This window comes from Thermomyces dupontii (assembly GCF_041956625.1).
Source record: "Thermomyces dupontii strain NRRL 2155 unplaced genomic scaffold VTN31scaffold_2, whole genome shotgun sequence".
Classification (NCBI taxonomy): Eukaryota; Fungi; Ascomycota; class Eurotiomycetes; order Eurotiales; family Trichocomaceae; genus Thermomyces; species Thermomyces dupontii.
In genome coordinates, this window is record NW_027192308.1 from 1,639,682 (window position 1) to 1,660,282 (window position 20,601).

The following is a 20,601-nucleotide window of genomic DNA, read 5'->3' on the forward strand; positions in this document are numbered from 1 at the left end:
TTAAAGTCCTGAGCCGTACCAAGTCTGCCTGTGAGGGGAAGACAGCGCCATGGAAGCGGTTTATTACTGTCCTGAAGAAGTCGGAGCATACATGGCGACAATCAATTTATCTGCGAGCTACTAGTTATCGATATATACACGCCAAATATGTACATCGGTAAAAAGGTACCTAAGGTACATATCTCTCTTACAACGCCAACCCTGTCCCATTCCTCGTCCACCGATACAACGCGAGAACCGCCTTCCTCCGATGCCGAATCTCACTGTGATTAACGGGCCGGCCGCGTGCCTGCGCCACCGCGCTGCGCATGACCTGCCGAAAATTGCGCTGGTACTCGGTGTTGAGGGTGACGACGCAGGACTCGGTGGCGCGGATGACCAACTCGCACGCCTTGAGGATGCCCTCGCCGGCCTCCTTCTGCAGGCGCTCCACGATGAGCAGCAGCAGGAAGCTGCCCTGCAGGAGCTGGATGCCGAAGAAGTAGGGCATGAAGCTGACGTCCGGGTCGTAGTGGAGGATTTGCTCGAGGGCATTGGCGGCCTCGAGCGCGTGCGAGATGGTGGCCGCGAAGGTAGGGGAGGAGGTCCAGAAGTCCTTGTCTTCGAGTAAGGCGACGGGGTCCCATTTGCCCATGAGGAGGATGTGCAGGACATGCACGACATAGGAGGCGTATGCGACGACGGTCTGCGTGTGCCAGGTCATGTTGGTGTCGTCAGTGGTGGCTGCGGCTGTTGCAGCCTCCGGCGGGTCGGGAATGATCAGCGGCGATAGGGAGGCTGGGGGTGGGGGAGCCGGTGGTCGATCGTGTAGAGAGCTCGGGGCGCGGTTCGCCGCGGCAAACGACTGCAGTGACGCCTTGTAGATGCTGAGTTGGTTCAGAACCTCGTTGACCTGCGCGTCCCAGGCCTCCTTGGCCTGAAGCCGCAGGCCGAGCATGGGGTGGTTCCGCGCTTGATTGAGGTTGATCAGCTCCCCGGTGATGGTCATCAACGGTAGAAAGAATCCGAAGATTGAATGATCGTCGCAAGAGAACCGGGGGAAGACGCGGCGCTTCGTCTGCTCGCCCGTCACCAGGCACTGCGGCCCGTCCGGCTTGGGACTGTTGCTATGCACCTCGCCGGCCTGCCAGAGACCTTCCTCCAGCGGTAGCAGCAGATCTTCGCATTCAGCGTCGAGCAGCGCCAGTGGGCGGTTGTAGCAGAGCGCCAGGTGCCGATCCATGATATAGAGCAGCCACCATGTTCGTCGGCGCTCCTCCCGATGCTCCTCGGTCATGCCATTCCGTGGCCGTCGCGTGCAGCAGCAGTTGAGGCTCGGCCGTTCTGTCTGTGTATAGTCGTGCGGAAGTGGGCGCTGGGGGTCGGCGTAGCCGTAGTCGTAGTTGCTCGAACCGTTTGCCATGGACGGGTCCAAGTCAGGAGTCGCCTCAACTTCCTGATTTAGGCGCAGCTCGCGAGCGAGAGTAAATGCGGCATGCCACCTGTGTCGCCCTTTCCTTTAGTGGGTTGAGTCTATTCACACTGAAGATCCAAAGCTTACCATCGCATGCTGGCAGCCTTTTGCTCGCTGGCCGACACAATCGACGCGACATGAATATACGTAATGACGTCGTCCAAAGACCCAGCTGGACCGACCAGTCCGCGATCATCTCCTCCCTCTTCAAAAGAATGCGTCTTATCGTAAGCTGCACTCGGCGAGCGATAATCATGGTCCGTCACGTCATCATCCTTGAAGGAGACATGAATCAGCGGCCGGAGTAACCGCACGGTCAACGCACAAAGAAACTGGCACAGCTTTCTGCGCTTAACCGGCGAAATCGACAATGCAAAGGCGCGATCGTCCAAAGCAGCTACCCACAGCATACTCGCCAGCAGCGCGGGGCTGCAGGTTCTCGGATTATCCCTGCTAAGGAACGAGGCCTTTCGAACCACGTAACAATGGATATGATGGCAGACCGGGTGCATCAGAGTCGAGAAAGCACTGGTAAAATACAGGTCCAACAAGTCACAGACGAGCGTCCGCGACAGATACGGTTCAACAAACGGCATCAGCGGCTGCAGAACCGGGTACTTGAGTGGCACCTCTGACGATCTGGCGGAGCCGGTGCTATTCATGCGCTGCCGTGACGCGGACCGCGGCAGCTGGTACCCCCCAATTTCAGCCGTCCCCAGCATGTCCAGGGGCGTGCCGAACGTGACGTCCGGGAGTCCCATGTTCCCGAAGAGACTGAAAGGATACGTCGGCGCAGCAAAATCATTTGGGCCGGACATCCAATCTTCAATCTGCCCGGTGGTCTGCCCGGCGGCATGATTCCCCCTTGGCGACGGCTGTGCATCGGGCCGGCCCGTCGAGCGCTGGTCGGCATTGTCGTGCTGAGCGGAGGACGGGGCTAGGACCGGTCTCGCGGCGGCGGGCGAACGAACGGCCGATGAGGCGGCAGAGGGCTCTACCCGCTGTTGCAACGGGTTTGTCACCACAGACATGTAATCCTGCTGGTTGTCGGCGACGGTGGTACTCGTTGTAGTCGTGTCTCTCCGCTGGGCAGCCGCAGCAGGCGACGCCGACGATGCCGGCGCATCACCACCACGGTCCGAACTGGACGGAGGTGCGCGGCGCGCCTGCCCCGTGCGCGGAATGCGACCACGCTTCCTTCGTTCTCGCGTAAGTTCGCAGGGTATCTGGCTGTTCACACAGCGGGAGCACGGGAACGCGCGATCGCAGCGCACGCGTCGCGCATGGCAGGCATCGCAGGCGACCTTGTTCCGGCGCCAGCGCTTCTTATTAGATGTAGCTGCGGCCGCCGCCGTCGTGCTGGCGGCGCTGTTCGTGCTGCTGGACGGATCGGCTCCAGGTCCGGGGCCAGGTCCGTCCTCAGGTTCCGGTGATGGCTGCATGGCGGCGCCTGGAAGGATATTTCGATCACATCATGGGGGAATTGGGCGCATTATACACGAGCGGCGATGCGGCCGATTTCGAGGCCCATCTCCAGCAAGGGCGTTCAGAACAGCCGGTGATGGTTCTCGTTTCCCCGAATCATAACCTAGTCACAGCCCTGGTCTAGATCTCCGGAGCACTTGTTGGTTGAGGTTAGCTTCGTCCCTAGATACCGCGAGGGCAGAAGCACATCTTAATCCCCGGATTACGCGTCCTCAGCCGCTGCAACGAGGTAGGAGTCCGTGATGCTTTGAAATTCAGAATCTACAGCGGAAGATGAGTGACATCAATCCGAGCGGGCGTACTCTAGCAGATAATTCAATGGCGATAAATTTTTCATCAGATCCGTAATGGTGTAGCGGTAACATCACTGTCTCTCACACAGTAGCCCGGGGTTCGACTCCCCGTTACGGAATTACGGAAATTTTTTTTTCTTCCTCCATGCTCGAGGTCACTTTCAGTCCCTACAGCATCAAGGATCCTACAATACAGTATTGGAAATTCTACCCCGTTGGAAATGGTGAACACAAAGAGCGGCAGGGTTTATGCCGGCCTTAAAACTCGAAACAATTTGTGAACATCCAGAAATCAAAGGCAGTAGGCCTACTACTGTGCAGTGTTCACTCTAGGTCTGTCGGTAACCCGCTCGAGTCGTGGAATCCGTCAATGTCGACACCTACGTACCTACTGCCTCCGAGAAGAGTCTGATTGTCATGAGACAATGATGTACTGGCTACTACAGTTTGTTAGACTCCTACACCTGAGGTACTACGGGGTTTGTGCCCTGGAGAATCGTAGTACTGGAAGTCAGCTGGATGAAGGGTTGAAAATGGACCGGTGTCTGCCAGAGACCGTGGACAATGAATACAGTGGGCTTGTCTTCTGCCATGATAGATATGATCCTATATAGATGGCAAAGTACATATGACTCTCCGGATGCCAGGCTAATAGGACATGGCATATATAGGGATGGCTTGTCTAGCTCCGATCAAATCTGAACCCTAACCCTAGGTAAGACCCGCTTCAGCACTTGCAAATCCTCTTCCCTCATGCAGCTTTCACCTTTACCACCTGCTGCTAGGTGCACCAAATCTTTTGTATCCTTGCCAACAACTCTTCTCTGGCCACACTGCTGCTTAGAATCTCTTTGGTTTGCCAGGCAACTCCGGGCTGCTGAATCTCGGGAACCTGACGAGATTGTGAGGCTGCTGTAAGAGAGAGGTGCCTGCCAATGTCAGTCTGATGCACAAATGGAGGTAACGACAGTACCTTGACTATCCGTGCCGGGGACTTCATGTCGGAGGCTGCAAAGAAAGGGCGTCAACTGTTGAAAAAGCGACCATGAGGAACGGGGGATATATAATAAGCAGGCATCCGAAAGGAGAATTCACATCGCAAGTGGTTGAATCTGTACCTTCAAACTACAACACATCATTCTGCAAGTTTCGCCCCTGAGGCATCCGCAGTAATTGACTTTCAAGACTGTGCTTGGCAAGTTTGGAGACGTCAAAGATCTGTGACTTGTTACCCGCTGGCTCATCATCGATGAATCGTCCATCCCTTTAGTCCACAAGTGAGGCTCATATCTGTTGAAAATGGCGAGAAGATCAGTATCACTGAGCTTCTAGCATGCCATCCTTGTACAAATTCAGATCCCAGAAACTGGCACACATTGAATAGTGGCCATTTGATCAGAGGAAGAGTGATTGACTGCCTCTAATCTGTCAGACCTGTTCCTTGTTGTCTACCTTGCATATTTTTCATTCAGTCTTGGAAGTAGCTTTCACTTTGAGGTTCCCGGTGAGACTGCTTGATCTAAATGCAATGCATGTATTAATATGCTCCAAACGTATGCATCAAAACCTCTATATAAACTCCAAGCAAATCATTCATGATAGACTTCTGAACTGACGTATCCACTGACGTTCACGACTTCAGCATCCGACACTCGTCTGGGGCGCGTTGGTACGCATTCGCGAACAGCTCCTGCATGGCGTTGTAGTGGAAGAGGATGCCACCGAGCACGGCGACATGCCAGATATTGTGGCTGGCACCACAGTAGTCAAAGAAGCCCGGAAACCACCGCTCGGGGATCTGCGAGGCATAGATCAAGGCGCCGACAAGATAGACGAACAAGCTCTTGAGCACAGGGGCGTAAAAGTAGATGCACCACTGGAATCCGCGAGTGTAGCTGAGCTGAGCGAGGGGCGCAAAGCCAGTCATCGCCAGGAAACAGTAGAAAGCAACACGGGCCCAGGCCATGTCGGCGCGGTTGAAGGTGGGGTGCCAGGGCAGGATGATGCCGGCGATGCCAAAGGACAGGGTCAGCAGGATATAGGTCCAGCGGGAGAAGGGCTCGCAGTAGAAGGCCGTGTACTCGGTGGTGACGATGGAGGCGGCGACCAGAAACGAGATGCCGGTGTAGTCGACGCAGGCGAAGCGCTCCATCAAGGACTGGCTGGCGATGCCGTTCATGGTGTGCCAGATGGTGCTGCAGACCAGGCACTTGCAGGCGGCAAAGAAGAACGTCCCCGCGATCACGACGTCTGCGGTCGTGCTGTCGCGGAAGTTGGTGTGGAGCGGGTAGAAGTAGAAGGCGACAGCCAAGACGATAAACGTGCCGATCAGGTGCGACCAGATGTTGAACAGCTCGTTGGAGAATGAGAACATTGACGTCAGACACTCAAGCTTGGACGTGGTGAAGCGGTAACCTCGCCGGATGTAAGGGTTGACCCGCCATGGATGCGGCAGATCCTTGTAGTGGATGAGGCGGTTCTCCTTCGCCAGCTCGATGGCTCGCTCGATGCTCTCACGCAGGGCATCCTTGGCACGGCGCGCACGCTCCATGCCTTCATCCATGGCCTCGCCCATGGCCTCGCGCGCATGCATCCAGCCCGAGTCCACAGCCTTCCACCCTTCACCTAGCAGCGCCGCTCCGGACAATCCGCCGGCCCGCACGGCGTTGGCGCGCGCCTCCATCTCTGACAGAAACGACTCCATTAGCCGCATCCCCGCGTACGCTTTTTGCTCGAGCGTCTCTTTGGTGGCCAGCACGTCATTGTACCGGCTCTCCAGCGTCTCAACTAGAATCTTGGCCCGTTTCTTGCCGCCGCCCATCAGTTCGTCTGATGCTGCGCAGCACGAGTCGCGGACCGTCTCGAGCGTTGCATACGCCCGCCGGAAGCCGGCGTCGATCTGCTCCATGTGTGATTTGCGGTATTCCTCCAGCCATTGTAGCCTCCGTTCCAACTCGAACAGAAAGAGCTCGACCTGAGCGAGTCAGTGGGAGCAAAGACACAAATAAATCTGCCTTAATCTCACCTTGAGGAACACGGCATCGGCGTCAAAGTCGCAGGATGTTCGCCTCGTCGTCTGAAAGGAGTGTCGTCTTCGGCGGGCGCGAAGGAGGGGCACCTGTTCGGCCGCGGTGGAGGCTGTCGACGCAGCGTCGGCGTATGCTTGGATGGTGACGGAGTGCGCCTTGCAGGCCATGATGATGATGATGATGATAGCGAGGCTACGGCTGGCAATTCATGTCGCTTCTATCAACAACTTGGATTTTAAAATAGTAAATAGAGCGGGGAGAGTCAAGGATTCAATTTCTCTCAGCGCCAAGGCCCAACGTGGACGACCGATGGATGGAAAACCCGAGCAATCAGCAACCGAGGAGCAAAACGTGCGTAAACGACAATTCAGCGATGCAATTAGGCCTGGCGGGGAGAATCCTAATCGCTGCAGTCTGCAACAAAGGTTGAGGAGGGTTGAGCTGTGCTGGATCAATGTACTTTGTTTTGTTTTCCTTTAACTCACCCGAACCCATCGATCATTCAGGCCTCACGTCGATCTTTAAAAATCTCCACCGTCGGCTCATCCTCACCACAAACCAAGCCAGCGGTCTCCCGAAGACCAACCATGACCGTCTTCGCGGACCTGGTCTCCGACCCCTCGCTGCTCCCCGTCCTGGAGACCAGCGCCGAAGCGCACCGCGAATGCCAGAAGCTAATTGACCTGCTCGACCCTAGCGATGCCGCCCGCGACGACCCGTCCGCAGCCGAGCAGCGTCGCGCCGCAATCTCGCGTCAGCAAAAGACCGTGTATGCGCTGCTCGCAAAACTGCGCGGCCTGAACCGCGACGCCATTCTCCGCGTGCGCGAAACGAAGCAGGCCACCGCCGAGGCACGCCAGGAAATCGATCGGTTGCATCTGCAGCTGCAGAACTTGTACTACGAGCAGCGGCATTTGATGAGTGAGATTGCTGCTTGCGAGTCATATGAGTGCGTTCATCCTTTCCTTCTGTTTGACTTCAGTTGCGGCTAATGCTCTTGGTACAGCCATCAGTATCGCAATCTCCCACTCATCCCGGTTGAGGAATTCCTCGAGCTGCATCCGCACCTGCGTGACGCTGATGAGCATGAGCTGATGATCGCGCGCATCAACCATGAGCACGCGGAGCGGGAGAAACTCGAGCAAGCGCGTCAGGAGCTGCTCAAGCGCAAGCAGGCGCTGATCGCGGAGAACAAGAAGCGGAAAGACGACCTGGCGAGTCTGGATCAGGATCTGGAAAAGTTTATCGATGTAAGTCCGCTGGCTGTCGGTTACAATGGAGTCTGTTCTAATAGGATTTTTTCAGGCAGCGAAACCGATTCAAAAGATCTTCGAAAAAGAGTACTGACTTTCATGTGGTCTTTTGGTCATGTCGGCGTTTCGTGTGTTGAGGGATTGGGAATTATAGATACCCGGCATTGCATGTTTCCTCATGTACGATTATGTATCTTGAAAGAACAGCTCTAATGTACACTACTATTTCTTCCGCTTCTTCAAATCCGTGATTATCCGCTTTATCTCTTTGAGTAGCCCAATCACGAGTGGTACCCCAATTGGCCCCAGCAGTGGCAGGTAAACGGCCACCTTGTGCTCGTCCGGGAAGTACATCTGCCCGACCATGCTCTTCTCGAAGAAGCTCTTCTCGGCCTCCTTCTCCGCAATTCGCGCGCTGGCCAGCGCCGCTCGGAACCGGCCCTCGCGGAGCAGCTGGCAGGTTGCAGTGAGATGAGAAAGGGTTGTGGAGACGGACGACGCAACGGACATAGGGATGGGGATCGAAGCAAGGGACCGCGTGAGCCGGGCCAGCGAGCCCATGGTAGAGGACGCAGAAACGAGCAGCGAAGCCGCTCGGATCCGGACGAGGGACTGAAGACGGAAAGGAAGAGATGAAGGCGTTGACGGAGTGCCAAGGATGGTGAGCAGTTGATGGGAGAACGTCAGGAGCGCCCGTTTCAGCGCCTCTTTAGACAAATGCGCAGGGTTCCCGGATGGCGATCCCTCGGTGGAAAAGGGTGGATTGAGGATCGCGACACCACCCCACTGCGGCACAATCCAGCTGGTCGCCTGGCTCTCCTTGACGACGAGCGGCGACTGCGACGGCGCGGGTACGTAGAGAACAAAGTTGATCGTCGGCGCGCTGCCGATGCTGGGGCTCAACGGCCACTCTGCTGCGTTTATGAACGTGCTGAGATCCTCCTGCTTCAGCGTCCATTGACTCCGCGACTCATCGTACTCGGGCGCAGGCGTCGTTGGAGAGAATAGTGCAAACAGCTGCACCTGCGTGTCGACCGAGAAATTGCTGATTGGCGAGAATGCGCCCAGCAACGGCGTGAGGTACTCCTGGATGGCCTCCTCGATATCCCACGACGACGGCTGCGATCCCGGCGTAAACAGCGAGAATGTCAGATGATACGTCTCCGCATATTTGACGGACCTAGTGACCCGTTGGTTGACGGCCTGCGCGAGCTCGGGAGAGACAGAATGAACCGAAGTGGCTCCTGTAGGCGAAGCGCCGAAATTGCTGCTTCTGAGAATGTGTGCAATGGTCGCTTTTTCCTCATTATATAGCTTCTGAATCTGGTCCGCGATAAAGCTCACCAAAGGTGACGTGGACGAGGCTGACGAGGCCACGGGCAGCTGGCTGGGAGGGTAGGAAACATCCAGCCATAGGGCATCCGAACGCAGGTCCGCTTTGAGCGCATTTGTTTCGTCTGGAGCGAGATTGACGACAAGCGCAGGGCGATCTTTGTCGCCAGCGAGAGTATTTGACTCAATATCAAGCGATTGCTCCGCGTCCGCGAGCTTTAGCCGCAGGTGATGCGCGGGGAATTCGTTCAAATCATCGAGCCTATGCTGCGTTGCTCGGATAAGGTTCTGCGCTTCGGCCGACGGGATCGAGGGCGCGCGGAGGACTACTTCGAGAGGGAAAACAGGCTTGCAAGCCTGAACCAGGTCAGCGATCATCAATTCGACCATCTCGAGGCTGTGACGCTCTCACCTTTCCGTCCGCCCACGACATCATTTCCTCCAGCGGCAAGGCCGCCCGATAGATCGACGTGGTCTTCCACCACATCGGGAGGCCGAGGAAGATAATGACCGCCCAAAAGGACAGTAGGACCTTGGTTCGTGTCCATATCGTTTCGGGTTTCTCGGGGGGCAGCGCATGGCTGGAGGGCTTATTTGTGGGCGCCTCCGCCTCGGTGCCGGCCATGGTGTTTGCGGTGGCTGTTCCTATGCTTTGTTTCACGGCTGGCGCGTCTCCATCGGGGTCAGCTTTTGACATTTGACATGCCCTTGTCTGAAGACGACGACGACGATGGCCTCGATGTTTAATGACATCGTGCTCTTCTCCGATTGGCTGATGATATGACATAAGCAACCTGAAACTAATTTCGATTGGCTGCAGCTGATCTACAACTTCATCTCATGTCGAGCATTCAAAGCATGTGTTCCCATCATGGACAGCAGTCTATCAACAAAATAACCCTCAAGGACAGTTCAACCTGCAAGTCCTTATCCGGCCCGTGGACTTGATCAAGATCCGGATGATTCCGACTCCGACGCCGACGCTGAACTCGTCCCTGTTCCTCTTGCTCGACGTCTGCGTCTCCTCGCTTTGTCCTTCGCCGGACCACGTTTATTATTCTTACCGACGATCCCGGCATCCGCTCCAGCGCTTCGCGGCTTATTCCGGTGCGGCGCGTTGCGACCTGACGCGGACGAGTCGTGGAGCGTTGAGATATCTCTCTACCAACAGACTCTGTTAACCACTGATTCAACATACAGTGAAAGGTCCTATGCTAACCATCACGTCCGGATCTGTTCCCTCAGAGTAGTCCTGACCGTATTGCGGGATCTCCCTGTGTGGACGGTTGATGACATTTCCCGGCACTGGCCGTGTGGCGTTGCTCGAGGGAACTTCGAGTTTTTGGACCATTGTGGGTGATGGCGTGATCTTCTCTCAATAGCTGGCTGAACAACTGAGGAAAGTGGTGTATACCTAAGCTGCTGGATCATCACAAGCAGGGATTCAATATATATACTCGATTTGCCGCCAACGACACGGTGATGACATGGAGGCGTAGATGTACTAGTGATGGTGGCGACACTCCAGCTCTCAAGAAAACCATTGACTAGCTGCAACATAGATCAATTATATAAACTAATTACAGGAGCCGAGTGGTGTATTCACCAGATGTCCTGTGTTGTGTTCTAACCTCGAATTGCCAGAGGAGAATTCCCTGCTATTGTCTCATTGGACTTCCCTGTCGCAACACAGGAGAGGGCGTCGACCGATTATATGCCTCCCCGTATTGTCTTTGAAAGCCTGCCCGTTCCATCATCTCACTGAATGTCGTGCTGGGTGTCGTGCTGGGACGGTCTTCCTGACCTCCCGGATGCAAGAATTCGCCAGCAGGGGAATACACCCTGATGCTCTCCATACTCGGTGGACGATACGTGGTTCTGTGTTGTTCTTGCGGCGAGGTGATGGCGATGGGGGGCACAGGCATTGGGGGTGGCGCCTCCGATGCGTTTTCCCCCCGGTTCGCCCTGTTGGAGCTAAAAAGACTCTTGACTCTCGTCCCTGTCCGCCGCAACATGGATTTGGGCTGCATGCTCTGTGGGTATCGCCCACTGCCTCGGCGGAGCAGAAAGTCCGTTCGGAAAGATGTCTGATCGTCGATTGGAATGGGGTCTGAGATGGCGATCATTGTCCCTACGGATGACTTGCGTCGGTGCTTCTTTTGCTCCGTGAGCTCATCCCGCTGCTGCCGATGGCGTCGTCGCATGCAAATGGCAACGATGGCGGCCGCGAGCGCACCCGATACAAGCCCAGGGAAAAACCCGGCCGTGATGGCCTTTGCAGGAAACTCGGGGCATTTCTGCGTCAGGGTGGTGATATTGGCGGGGGTATTGGTCAACTCGGACGTCGGCGAGGGCAGCGACTCTGTGACGATGGAAATCGAGGACATGGAAGTTGGTTCGTCCGTCGACGAAGGGGAGCTCGAAGTAGACTTGAGGGTGGTCGTCGTCGGAGAAGAAGAAGAAGTGGACGTCTCGTCCTCGTCTGTCGACGACGACGTCGACAAGGTGTTCGAAGGAGGCTCATCCATGGAGCACTTGTTCCCATCTTGACATGAGTACCCGAATGGGCAGCATTTGTCGCCGCATCTGGGCAGTTCGTCGTCCAAACGAGTGGTCTTGACGTTGGACTTGGGAGCAGCGGTGGCATTTTGCGCCTGGATGTTGCAGGTGATGGGTTCGATCGTGCCGCAGGTAGAGCCGGTGGGACAGCATACGACTGTTCTGAACTCATCGGATCCAAAGCAGTACGTGGATGAGGGACAGCAGAAGTCTGATGGAAAGGAAGAGCCGCAACTTTTGTAGGATGATGGACAGTTTGTGTCATCTCGTGGGATGAGCTCCGGAAAAGAGAGGGCTCTTGCAGACAGGACTGCGAGCATAGATATCAATATTCTTGCCATCCTCTCCGGCCGGCGGAAGATGATGGCTGAGAGGGAAGGTCTATAAGGTTGAGAAGTTCTGTCTCTATGTCTAAGTAGTAGAATATGAACAGATTCAAAGATTGCAAGACAGGAAATAGAAGTCATCCGGAGGAATACATGAGCGTCCAGCGCTTCGAGCATCTCACTAGCCATACCATCCTTCTCCAGCCCACTGCTGTCAAGATGCAGCATTGTTCGAAGATAGGGCAGCCGCCGGCGCCATACATGGCCGGGACAAGGGGAGCCATGTCACAGAGCACGATTACTCTGCAAACCTACAGACTGCAACGACCGCCAATCGAGAACACACAGCTCAATCTGAAACGCGAGGTTGGCGCGAAGCTGGCGGTTGTTTCGAAGATGTCAACGTTCAGTTGCGATCGGCGATTCTGAGTGGTTGAAGTCGAAGAGGAAGTTCTGGCTTCTGATTGGTCCACTTGTATCCACCATATGCTTGGCAGCGCTAACCTAAATCAGGAAACATCGGCAGAAATTCTCCAGAGTTCAAGTCCAGAGGTCCAGCAGAGCGCGAAGAGGCACGAGATTGAGACTCGAGAATAGTCAGCTTTGCTGCTGCAGCCCAGTGTGGTCTCAATTCATACCCTGAACAATGCTACACCGATTTTTTCGGCCACAGAGTGGCCTGCGGGCGGTTTCGTCCATCGTTAACGTGAGTTTTGCTGAGTGTCGCTCTCCGCTCTTCCGAGGATGCTTGGATTGACTTTGAAGATAGAAACCCTCGTCGGTCTTCAATCGATGTCAGACGCGATACCTTCACCGGGTCCCGCAATTGACGCATGACGCATATTTCAAAGAGCATGGCGTGCCGGACCTGCTGTCGCCGGAGGGCTTTGATTTCGCTTGGACACAGTATCAGGGTTTGATGGTTGAGAAGCTGAATCTGCTGACACAAGGTGCGAGCTGGGTAGTTTTACAATGATAAAGGCAAAGGGCGCTGATGATGATAGATACCGTGGACGCTGATGCAAAGCCTGGTGAGCTTCTGCTCAAGTACGCCAAACGACGGGACATGGCGGCCCTGTTTAACTACGCCTCCATGGCGCACAACAACCACTTTTTCTTCAATTTACTCGTAAGGTCTTCCCATATTTGACCTCTACCGGTTGCTGACAGGTGGTTACTGCAGTCACCCACCTCCGTCCCCATGCCCGAAGACCTCGTCAAAGACATCGACGACAGCTGTTCGTCGGTCGAATCGCTGAAACAAGACTTCCTCGCCGCTGCCAGTGCCATGTTCGGCCCGGGCTTCGTCTGGCTCGTCACGGACATGAACAAAGAGGGAATGATTAAGATCCTGTGCACGTACAACGCCGGCTCGCCCTACCCGCAGGCCTACACGCGCCGGCAGTCCGTGGACATGAACACGGAGAACCCAGAATCCCCGGCGTCGTCGTCGACGGGGACGCAGATTGGCAACCAATTCGCAGGCGTCATGGGCAGCCACGCGCCGAACCGCAGGGACCTGGCGCCCGGTGCGATCGACGTGCAGCCCATCCTGTGCGTCAACACGTGGGAGCACGTCTGGATGATGGACTACGGCATTGCCGGCAAGGACGAGTTCCTCGAGCGCTGGTGGAACCGCGTCAACTGGGAGGCCGTGTTTGAGAACCACAAGACGGCGATTGCGTCCAAGGGCGGGCGGAATCCGGTGACGAGACAGCGCACGCTGGGCGGTTTCTTGTAATATACCCATATTCTACCTACCTGTTGCATGTATTATATCATAGAATTTGTCATGATTAAAATGGACCAGTTTTGTCTCAGTCTATACTCTTATATGATTTACTCTATTGTACAGTGGCATGGATGAGAACACTCAATGTAGCCCATCATGACCCAGCCATTTTCTCCCGAATCCTCCTCTCAAACGCCTCAATCATTACAGCCGCAACCTTATCCTCCACCGCCACCATCATAGCCGTATGCACCGGATTCTCAAACCGAAATCGAATCTCCAGATTGACCTCCGTCGTAGCATTTCCATCAACACTCTCCCGCGGCAGCAGCGTCCACCTCGTCAGCAAGAAACTAAAAATCCCCTCATCGGCGCCGGGGACGGGCCTGCCGTCGTCATTGTCCGCGCTACTCTTGCCTCCACTCCGCGCCTCAACGACCCAGTTCCGCGGGTCACAATCCACGCGCGACGTGAAGGTCTCGCTGAACGGTCCATATCCGACTGTTAAGAACGCCTCTGTTGGATAGCCCGTGGCGGGATCCCGCTTCGTGACGGTGGACGCGGTGAGGAAAGGTAGGAAATCCGCGTAGGAGTGGACGGAGGCAATGATTTCGAAGAGCGGGGCGGGTGAAAAGGGCAAGGTGCGCGAGGCACGGAGGGTGCGGATTTCGGAATCGTTCTGATTACTGTTCTTGGCCGGTGATGGGAAGACGTTAGGGAGGTTGAGAAAGGTGCGAGATGGATGAGAGGGACTTCTGATGCTGCCGAGAATTTGCGGTCGTGGTCGCGTCAATGACGGTGATGAGTGGTGTTGTGTCTGAGACCGGAGTACTATTGTTCGCTGCGGCCATGTCCATGTCGGAGCTCGTGGTTGTTGTTGTTGTTGTCTGGAGCTTGTCGCGGTGAGGTGGAAGGGTCTTCTGTGAAGAAGCCCCAGTCCGGGCTTGGGTCCTCTCATGATTTCTATCGGGACAGCCGTCGAGTGAGTTGGGGATTCAGTTGAGCAGAGGCGACTAGGACAGTCTCATATTGACGTTCGAAACTGGTCAAAGTGGTGAGATTCTGGTGTCAACAGAGGTTCGACTTCACGTCAGTCACTTCACACTCGTTCTTGCTAGGTAACCCTAAGCCTAAACCCTAAATTCCTAATTCAGACATCATGGCCCCGAGGTCTTGAATAGGAGGTTGTCTTGTGAATGAACAAGTGAAACAAAGAACGATCCTGTCTCTAACATCAAATCAGACAGGAATTGCATTATGGATTCGCAAACATCGTATATTGCGTTCAAATCATCAGTGGGGGGGGGGGGGGGGGGGGCGGGAACAGCCATCTTCAACAAATGCTATTCTGGACTCGTATATCCATGCCATTTAGACTCATGAAGTTGATGATTAAAATCAAGTCTATCATGCTCTACAGCACGTGTAACAATCATATGCTCTATATCATGCCAAGTCGTCGCCACCGGACGCACTTGTATGTAGCGTCTCGGTCTGCGAGGTGAACTGGACACCCGCAGGTGCAAGTCCCCCGGATGAGGAGCGTGAAATGCCGAAAATGCTGCCCAGACTCGGATCTATCTTAACCCGTCGATGCAGATGGCTCATCAGATTTCGCCGGCCGTTTCCTGAATCGCGCCTGCAGCCAGCATCGATACATCTTGAGCCGTCTCTGGCGGTTCACCATCAGACGATTATCTTTGCCCAAATTGAGGATTTCAAAGGCACCGTTCATTTCCGATTCTGGTGCGTCGCCCACCTGAACGCCATGCTCCGGGGTCCACCGTCCCCAGATCTGAGCCAGCTCGTCCTTATCGAAGAAATATACACGGGTTCCGTCGCCCCGGACGTAAAAGTTCTCATCTAGATATCGGTTCTTCTTGAACCGCACCTGAGCCAGGTCACCGCGCCCATAATCACGGAACAGAACCAGGCCGCCCGGCTTCAGCACCCGATACACGTTCCTGAGCGCACTGTTCCACTGGTCGGGTGCGAGAGCGGAGAAGATGAAGATCATGATAACGATATCGACCGACTCCTCCCCTAGACCCGGCGGTAGAGAATTCTCGCCCTCCGCTGTGACATCCCACACATCGGCGCGGATATGTTTCTCATCGTAGTGTTCACTGGCGCGCATAACCTCGACAGCCTTCTTGGAGAAATCACAGGCATGCACCATCAGCTCCTCGTTTTCGTTGTTCTTGATCAACGGAAACGCCGTGTTGCCTGCCCCCGCGCCCACCTCCAGCACCACGGCGGGGCCGTAGCCCTTGCTGGTCACTTCGGCCAGCACGGGGAACTCGATGCGCAGCCACTTGCGGTCCTTGAAGAAATTTGCGGCATTGTTCTTGTAGAACTGGTCCCAGAACTTGGCCGGGTTGGAGTTAAACCGCTTCTTGTCAAACTCCGACACGGGGTTCTCGCGCTGCTTCTGGTACTGTACCTCCGCATACGCCTTGTAGTCATCATCCGTTTCGACGTGATCCCAGGCGTTGTACTCGAAGACATCGTCGCCTTCTTCCAGATACCGCTGCCCGAAAGCGAAGGGGTCACTCCGCCGGGCGTTGTATCTGTGATCGTGAGACCGGTGGGGCGGGACGGTCGGGGGTTCGACGAGTTGGGCAATGGTCACATAGTCGCCGTCGGGCGGAAGCTGGGGCATTCTCGGAGTAGGGATCGCAGTACCAGACTGGCGATGTTTTTGCTGGGGAGATTGGTATTTCTAGAAGGACAAGAAAAAATCGAGGAGCGCAGAGGACCCAAGAGCGCAGTGGCTCATCCCGATAAGATAAGCCGATAGCGATACGAGCGGGGCGATAAGATAAGATTGGGCTCGACAGGTCCGAGCCTCCCAGAGCGACCAGATTCGCCCAGAATCTTGGTGCCTTGAAGCCTCAATCTGGTCTCTTCACTCCCCAGATTCTCCCTCCCCCAGGTTCCTTCATGGAGGGTGTCCTTTTGAACCGTGCTCTCGTGTTCATGGCATGATTGAGTAGTTTGCAGCGCCTTCGAAGGTCGCTCGGACAGGATTGGTGTTGCTCGCTGGTTCCCCGACATCTTTATAGTACAGACTACGGAGTATCCTTAGTTCTGTTGAATCTCTGACAGCATCTCCAATCCCATCTTTCTATTTGCCAATCGACATGCCTTGTCTGGTATTCTGCTGCTGCTTCAAACCACCACGATGCCATCGGAACAAAGCATGTCCCGAGCAGACGCAACCCCCCGTCAATAATCATGATCAATGGTATCGCCCAAGGCTCAGCACTACAAGCAGCAGCAGATGGAGTCTCGGAGAGCCACCCCGTTACGAGAGCCTCGATGACACTGGGTACACGCCCGTTGTGCCGCTGCCCCGATACACGCCTCGACCGGCAAGCATCTACGAGAAGACGCTCCACACTTCTGCTCACCACGGGCCCTCAAATCCGGACGGGAAGGACCGCAGCCTCTTCGCTGAGCAACAACCTCGTTGCCATTCCACTGAAGCTACGATGGCCCCAACAAAGACGGGGATGTCATCGACAACGACCACTACCATGATGGATGACGCTTCTTCAGCATACTCTTTCCCCAGCAGTTTTGGGCAAACATCCACAGCCACACGGGACACCCCGCCGCCTCCCTATGCATCGTGCGCGTCGCTGCCACTGGTTCGATCAAGGACATCGTCTGTGAGGACGGTGCCGTCCTGCTCGAGTCCGCGCGAGGAAAGGACTCCGTCGATCACTGCCGAGGGGTCACCGACACCATCGCCGTCCCCGCCATCGCCAATGGCGATGGAGACGGTTCAGCGTCCACAGCCGGTGTATCGGCGTCGGGAGAGTGACGGTGGTGGCGGTAGTGGCAGCCCCGTAAGGGATTATGCATCTCGTGAGTCTGGGCAGGGCATGCGGAGGCAGTCGTGGGGGAGTCGATGATTTTGGCATGCATTTGGCGATGGCATGGTGGATAATTGGCGTAATATTGCAATGAATCCTATTAGATATCTTGTTGATTTCATGGAATTCATGCATGGGAAGAGCGTGAATGACTTTCACTTCTTTGTGAGTCTCAGTATGACTGGCCCATAGCGAGTGAGGTTCACTGGTCATATGTACTCGCAAAGCTCTACAAGTTCAATGCCCACACCGTTCATGGTCTCCTCGATTAGATTGGTATCAAACACAACGCCAAGTCATCACCCATGCAAGAGATACAGTATCGTACATCGAAAACAGTAGTGCAACAGGAAAGGAGTGGACTTTATGCCTTTGGCGCTGAAGCCAGCCTGACCAATCTGACATCTTGCTCCTCACCTTCATCGTACTCGTCATAGAAATCCTCCTCGTCGTCGGCCCCGGCAACGCGCCGCCACACGCCATCCCAGACACCTTTTTTCGTGACCAGAGCTCCGACAAGGAAAATCGGCAGCTGCCATACGCTGGCCCAGAACAGGCCGCGGGCGCTACCCTTTCCGCCCTGGTATTTCCAGAACTTGTATGCTTCCCGGACGAGCCAGCCGTTGGCGAGAGTGCTGCTGACAAGGAACAGGTTGTTGACGATGCCGATGTACCAGACACCAAAGGCGATCGGGAACATGAGCACCGAGTACCGGAGTGAGACCCGTGCGTTCCGCGCCGGGTTGACCCAGGCCATCATCTGGTGGCCGGCTGCTCTGTACTCCTCGCGGATGAGGTGGGAGAGCGAGTTGAAGTGCGGGAACTGCCATGCGAACAGCACCGCGGCGAGCAACCACCCGCCAATGCTCTCCTTGCTGAACAACATGTCCTTCCACGAGTCATGCCCTGTGGTCGCGGTCAGGCCTTCTGCCGCAACCCAGCCCATCATGGGCGGAATGGCTCCCACAACGGCTCCAATCCACGTGTTGATGACATGTATTCTCTTCATTGGCGTGTAGATAAATCCATAAAGAATGATGTTCCCCCCGGATAGCGCTGCCACTGTCGGATTCGTCCCAACGTACAGCAGACTCACGCCAATCACGCCACTTGCGATAGCGAAGATCACGGCTCCATAACGGGAAACCAACCCTCGTACTAGCGGCCGAGTTCGTGTTCGCGACATCATTGCATCATACTTTGGCTCCAACAGCATATTGAACGCATTGGCACTCGCGCTCGACATAAACGTCCCGACAGTGAGGTATAGAAAGGTAAGAGTCGATGTGGAAAGAGTGGGCAATTGGGATGCGGACGGGTCCATATCGAGAAGGGTTGAGATTGGATAGAGTCCATAGGCAGACGTTGTTGACAAAAGGATCAAAAACGATAGGCGGGGTTTTGTCAACGCGAAATATGCCGCGAGTTTGCGACGCAGAGACGCAGTCGGGAGGGAAAAAGAGAATGCAGACAATCGGGCCGACGCGTCCAGGGGTAATTGTTGTTCCTCATTCGCATCGATCTTGTCTTCCTCTTTTATTCGTTTCCGTCGCCGATGCGGCAAGCTTTGAGTGGTCTCCGTTGCGACTACATTGCTCTCGAGTGTCTGCGTCTGTGAAGCCGTCTGTTGCTCTCTCCGCTTCGACAATTCCGTCAATATCCTCCATCGCGGAGACTGCCCAGCCACTGGCTGGTGCGACGAGAAATACTCTCGCTGAAAGGGTTTGGAAACCGAAGCAGTAGATCCGTCATTCGACCAGCGCCTTGTTGAGGTTGAAAACTTTTGCCTAACCGGGCCAGAAGCTGGTCGCGCAATCTTGTAGAGACATCGAAAGCACAATTGGCCCGTGTCCAGGACCAATGCTGTCCCGAGTGGCCTGGGTCGTACTATCATGGCCGGCGCACCTGGAACAAGTCAGTTGAACGCGGCCTGTTCCGGTTTCAACGAGGACCTCTGCAAGTCACGTGATCCTGGATCACATCGAGGTAGTTACTAAGCCGAATTTGGTTAGACTGGGTTATCGTAGGTTACAGTATTCTCATCAATACATAACTTTATCATGTTATACAACACCAAACTAACTCTTGCGTCGCCCAGTAGAGACAGTGTCGTTCCCACGGCAAAAACTGGGGACCAACTGGCCTTTTCCTGGCCTGATATCAGGCTTCGAAATCAGCGACTTAAAGCAAACGTTCGTTGCAGAAGAATTGAATTTGAGCTGGCACGCAACTGCCTTTCGAACCCCGTTGCCAGCATCATGGACACGCTCCAAGCATCTGTCATCAATCCACTCAAGCCCGTCCTCCGGCCCATCAGCTCGGCGCTGCCCGAAACAGTCCATGACGCGATCGTCTCGTTGCTCGGCGCGCCCTGCCACAGCGCCCTGCTCGTCGATCTCGACGTGACCAAAGATCCCGCCTGCACGTCGCTCGCCGTTTCGAAGGCACTGGGTCTGGCGATCGTGGGCGCCAGCGCCGTCGTCAAGGTGCCGCAGATCCTGAAGCTGATCAACTCATGCTCCGCCGCTGGAGTGTCATTTGCGTCGTACGCGCTGGAAACGGCCAGCCTGCTCATCACGCTCTCGTACAGTTTCCGCCAGGGGTTTCCCTTCAGCACTTTTGGCGAGTCCGCGTTCATTGCGATCCAGGATGTCGTGGTTGGGGTGTTGGTGCTGAGCTTTGATTGCAAGCCCGCCGCCGCGGCGACGTTCGTTGCTGCGGTGGCTGCGAGCATGTATGCGTTGCTGATCAATCCGAACCTGCTGGATGATCAGACGCTCGCGTATCTTCAGGCGGGTGCGGGTGTGCTGGCGAATGCGAGCAAACTTCCCCAGATTTACGCGATTTGGAGGGAGGGCGGTACGGGACAGTTGAGCGCGTTCGCAGTACGTATTCACCATCATTTGGGCGCAGTACTTGAGACTGATGATTTCTTGTTGTTTAGGTGTTCAATTATCTCATTGGATCGCTCTCTCGGATCTACACGACTCTCCAGGAAGTCGATGACAAAATCATCCTCTACGGCGTTGTGGCAGGCTTCGTGCTCAACCTGGTTCTGGCTTTGCAGATGATCTACTACTGGAACAAACCGGAAACTGCGGCCACCAAGCCAAAGGACGAGAAACAGGAGTCCAAGCCGGCTCCAGCAACTGCGCAGAGCAGTGGCGCCTCGCCGAAACCAACGGGAAAGACCCCGACGACGCGACGGAGAGGCTGAATCAATCATCTACACAACATAATAGATAGAATGGATTTCAT

General features: G+C 55.3%; 11 protein-coding genes and 1 non-coding gene across 12 annotated transcripts; 5 read left to right on the plus strand and 7 right to left on the minus strand.

The window, feature by feature from the left end:
* Positions 1–187: 187 nt before the first annotated feature.
* VTN31DRAFT_2968 (uncharacterized protein) lies at positions 188–2,895 on the minus strand (the record flags this gene model as incomplete). Its single annotated transcript, XM_069403194.1, has 2 exons — positions 188–1,481; positions 1,541–2,895. 2 exons carry the CDS (start codon positions 2,893–2,895, stop codon positions 188–190), a joined length of 2,649 nt encoding a protein of 882 aa, XP_069262401.1.
* A 384-nt stretch (positions 2,896–3,279) lies between these two features.
* VTN31DRAFT_t31 lies at positions 3,280–3,350 on the plus strand. The gene has a single exon. It is a non-coding gene; the product is annotated as a tRNA-Glu (tRNA).
* Positions 3,351–4,861: 1,511 nt separating this feature from the next.
* On the minus strand, positions 4,862–6,427 carry VTN31DRAFT_2969 (uncharacterized protein; the record flags this gene model as incomplete). The annotated part of the gene is made up of 2 exons (XM_069403195.1): positions 4,862–6,205; positions 6,257–6,427. The coding sequence occupies 2 exons, from the start codon at positions 6,425–6,427 to the stop codon at positions 4,862–4,864; spliced, it is 1,515 nt and encodes a 504-aa protein (XP_069262402.1).
* Positions 6,428–6,847: 420 nt separating this feature from the next.
* VTN31DRAFT_2970 (uncharacterized protein) lies at positions 6,848–7,607 on the plus strand (the record flags this gene model as incomplete). Its single annotated transcript, XM_069403197.1, has 3 exons — positions 6,848–7,209; positions 7,267–7,510; positions 7,566–7,607. 3 exons carry the CDS (start codon positions 6,848–6,850, stop codon positions 7,605–7,607), a joined length of 648 nt encoding a protein of 215 aa, XP_069262403.1.
* A 128-nt stretch (positions 7,608–7,735) lies between these two features.
* On the minus strand, positions 7,736–9,542 carry VTN31DRAFT_2971 (uncharacterized protein; the record flags this gene model as incomplete). Its single annotated transcript, XM_069403198.1, has 2 exons — positions 7,736–9,202; positions 9,258–9,542. 2 exons carry the CDS (start codon positions 9,540–9,542, stop codon positions 7,736–7,738), a joined length of 1,752 nt encoding a protein of 583 aa, XP_069262404.1.
* Positions 9,543–10,503: 961 nt separating this feature from the next.
* On the minus strand, positions 10,504–11,373 carry VTN31DRAFT_2972 (uncharacterized protein; the record flags this gene model as incomplete). The annotated part of the gene is made up of 1 exon (XM_069403199.1): positions 10,504–11,373. The coding sequence occupies one exon, from the start codon at positions 11,371–11,373 to the stop codon at positions 10,504–10,506; it is 870 nt and encodes a 289-aa protein (XP_069262405.1).
* A 1,003-nt stretch (positions 11,374–12,376) lies between these two features.
* On the plus strand, positions 12,377–13,471 carry VTN31DRAFT_2973 (mitochondrial 37S ribosomal protein mS42; the record flags this gene model as incomplete). The annotated part of the gene is made up of 4 exons (XM_069403200.1): positions 12,377–12,436; positions 12,500–12,680; positions 12,735–12,859; positions 12,914–13,471. The coding sequence occupies 4 exons, from the start codon at positions 12,377–12,379 to the stop codon at positions 13,469–13,471; spliced, it is 924 nt and encodes a 307-aa protein (XP_069262406.1).
* Positions 13,472–13,616: 145 nt separating this feature from the next.
* On the minus strand, positions 13,617–14,420 carry VTN31DRAFT_2974 (uncharacterized protein; the record flags this gene model as incomplete). Its single annotated transcript, XM_069403201.1, has 1 exon — positions 13,617–14,420. The coding sequence occupies one exon, from the start codon at positions 14,418–14,420 to the stop codon at positions 13,617–13,619; it is 804 nt and encodes a 267-aa protein (XP_069262407.1).
* Positions 14,421–15,044: 624 nt separating this feature from the next.
* Positions 15,045–16,124, minus strand: VTN31DRAFT_2975 (uncharacterized protein; the record flags this gene model as incomplete). The annotated part of the gene is made up of 1 exon (XM_069403202.1): positions 15,045–16,124. The coding sequence occupies one exon, from the start codon at positions 16,122–16,124 to the stop codon at positions 15,045–15,047; it is 1,080 nt and encodes a 359-aa protein (XP_069262408.1).
* A 481-nt stretch (positions 16,125–16,605) lies between these two features.
* Positions 16,606–17,382, plus strand: VTN31DRAFT_2976 (uncharacterized protein; the record flags this gene model as incomplete). Its single annotated transcript, XM_069403203.1, has 1 exon — positions 16,606–17,382. One exon carries the CDS (start codon positions 16,606–16,608, stop codon positions 17,380–17,382), a length of 777 nt encoding a protein of 258 aa, XP_069262409.1.
* A 325-nt stretch (positions 17,383–17,707) lies between these two features.
* VTN31DRAFT_2977 (uncharacterized protein) lies at positions 17,708–19,237 on the minus strand (the record flags this gene model as incomplete). Its single annotated transcript, XM_069403204.1, has 1 exon — positions 17,708–19,237. One exon carries the CDS (start codon positions 19,235–19,237, stop codon positions 17,708–17,710), a length of 1,530 nt encoding a protein of 509 aa, XP_069262410.1.
* A 364-nt stretch (positions 19,238–19,601) lies between these two features.
* VTN31DRAFT_2978 (uncharacterized protein) lies at positions 19,602–20,560 on the plus strand (the record flags this gene model as incomplete). The annotated part of the gene is made up of 2 exons (XM_069403205.1): positions 19,602–20,228; positions 20,288–20,560. 2 exons carry the CDS (start codon positions 19,602–19,604, stop codon positions 20,558–20,560), a joined length of 900 nt encoding a protein of 299 aa, XP_069262411.1.
* Between the last annotated feature and the right edge of the window lie 41 nt (positions 20,561–20,601).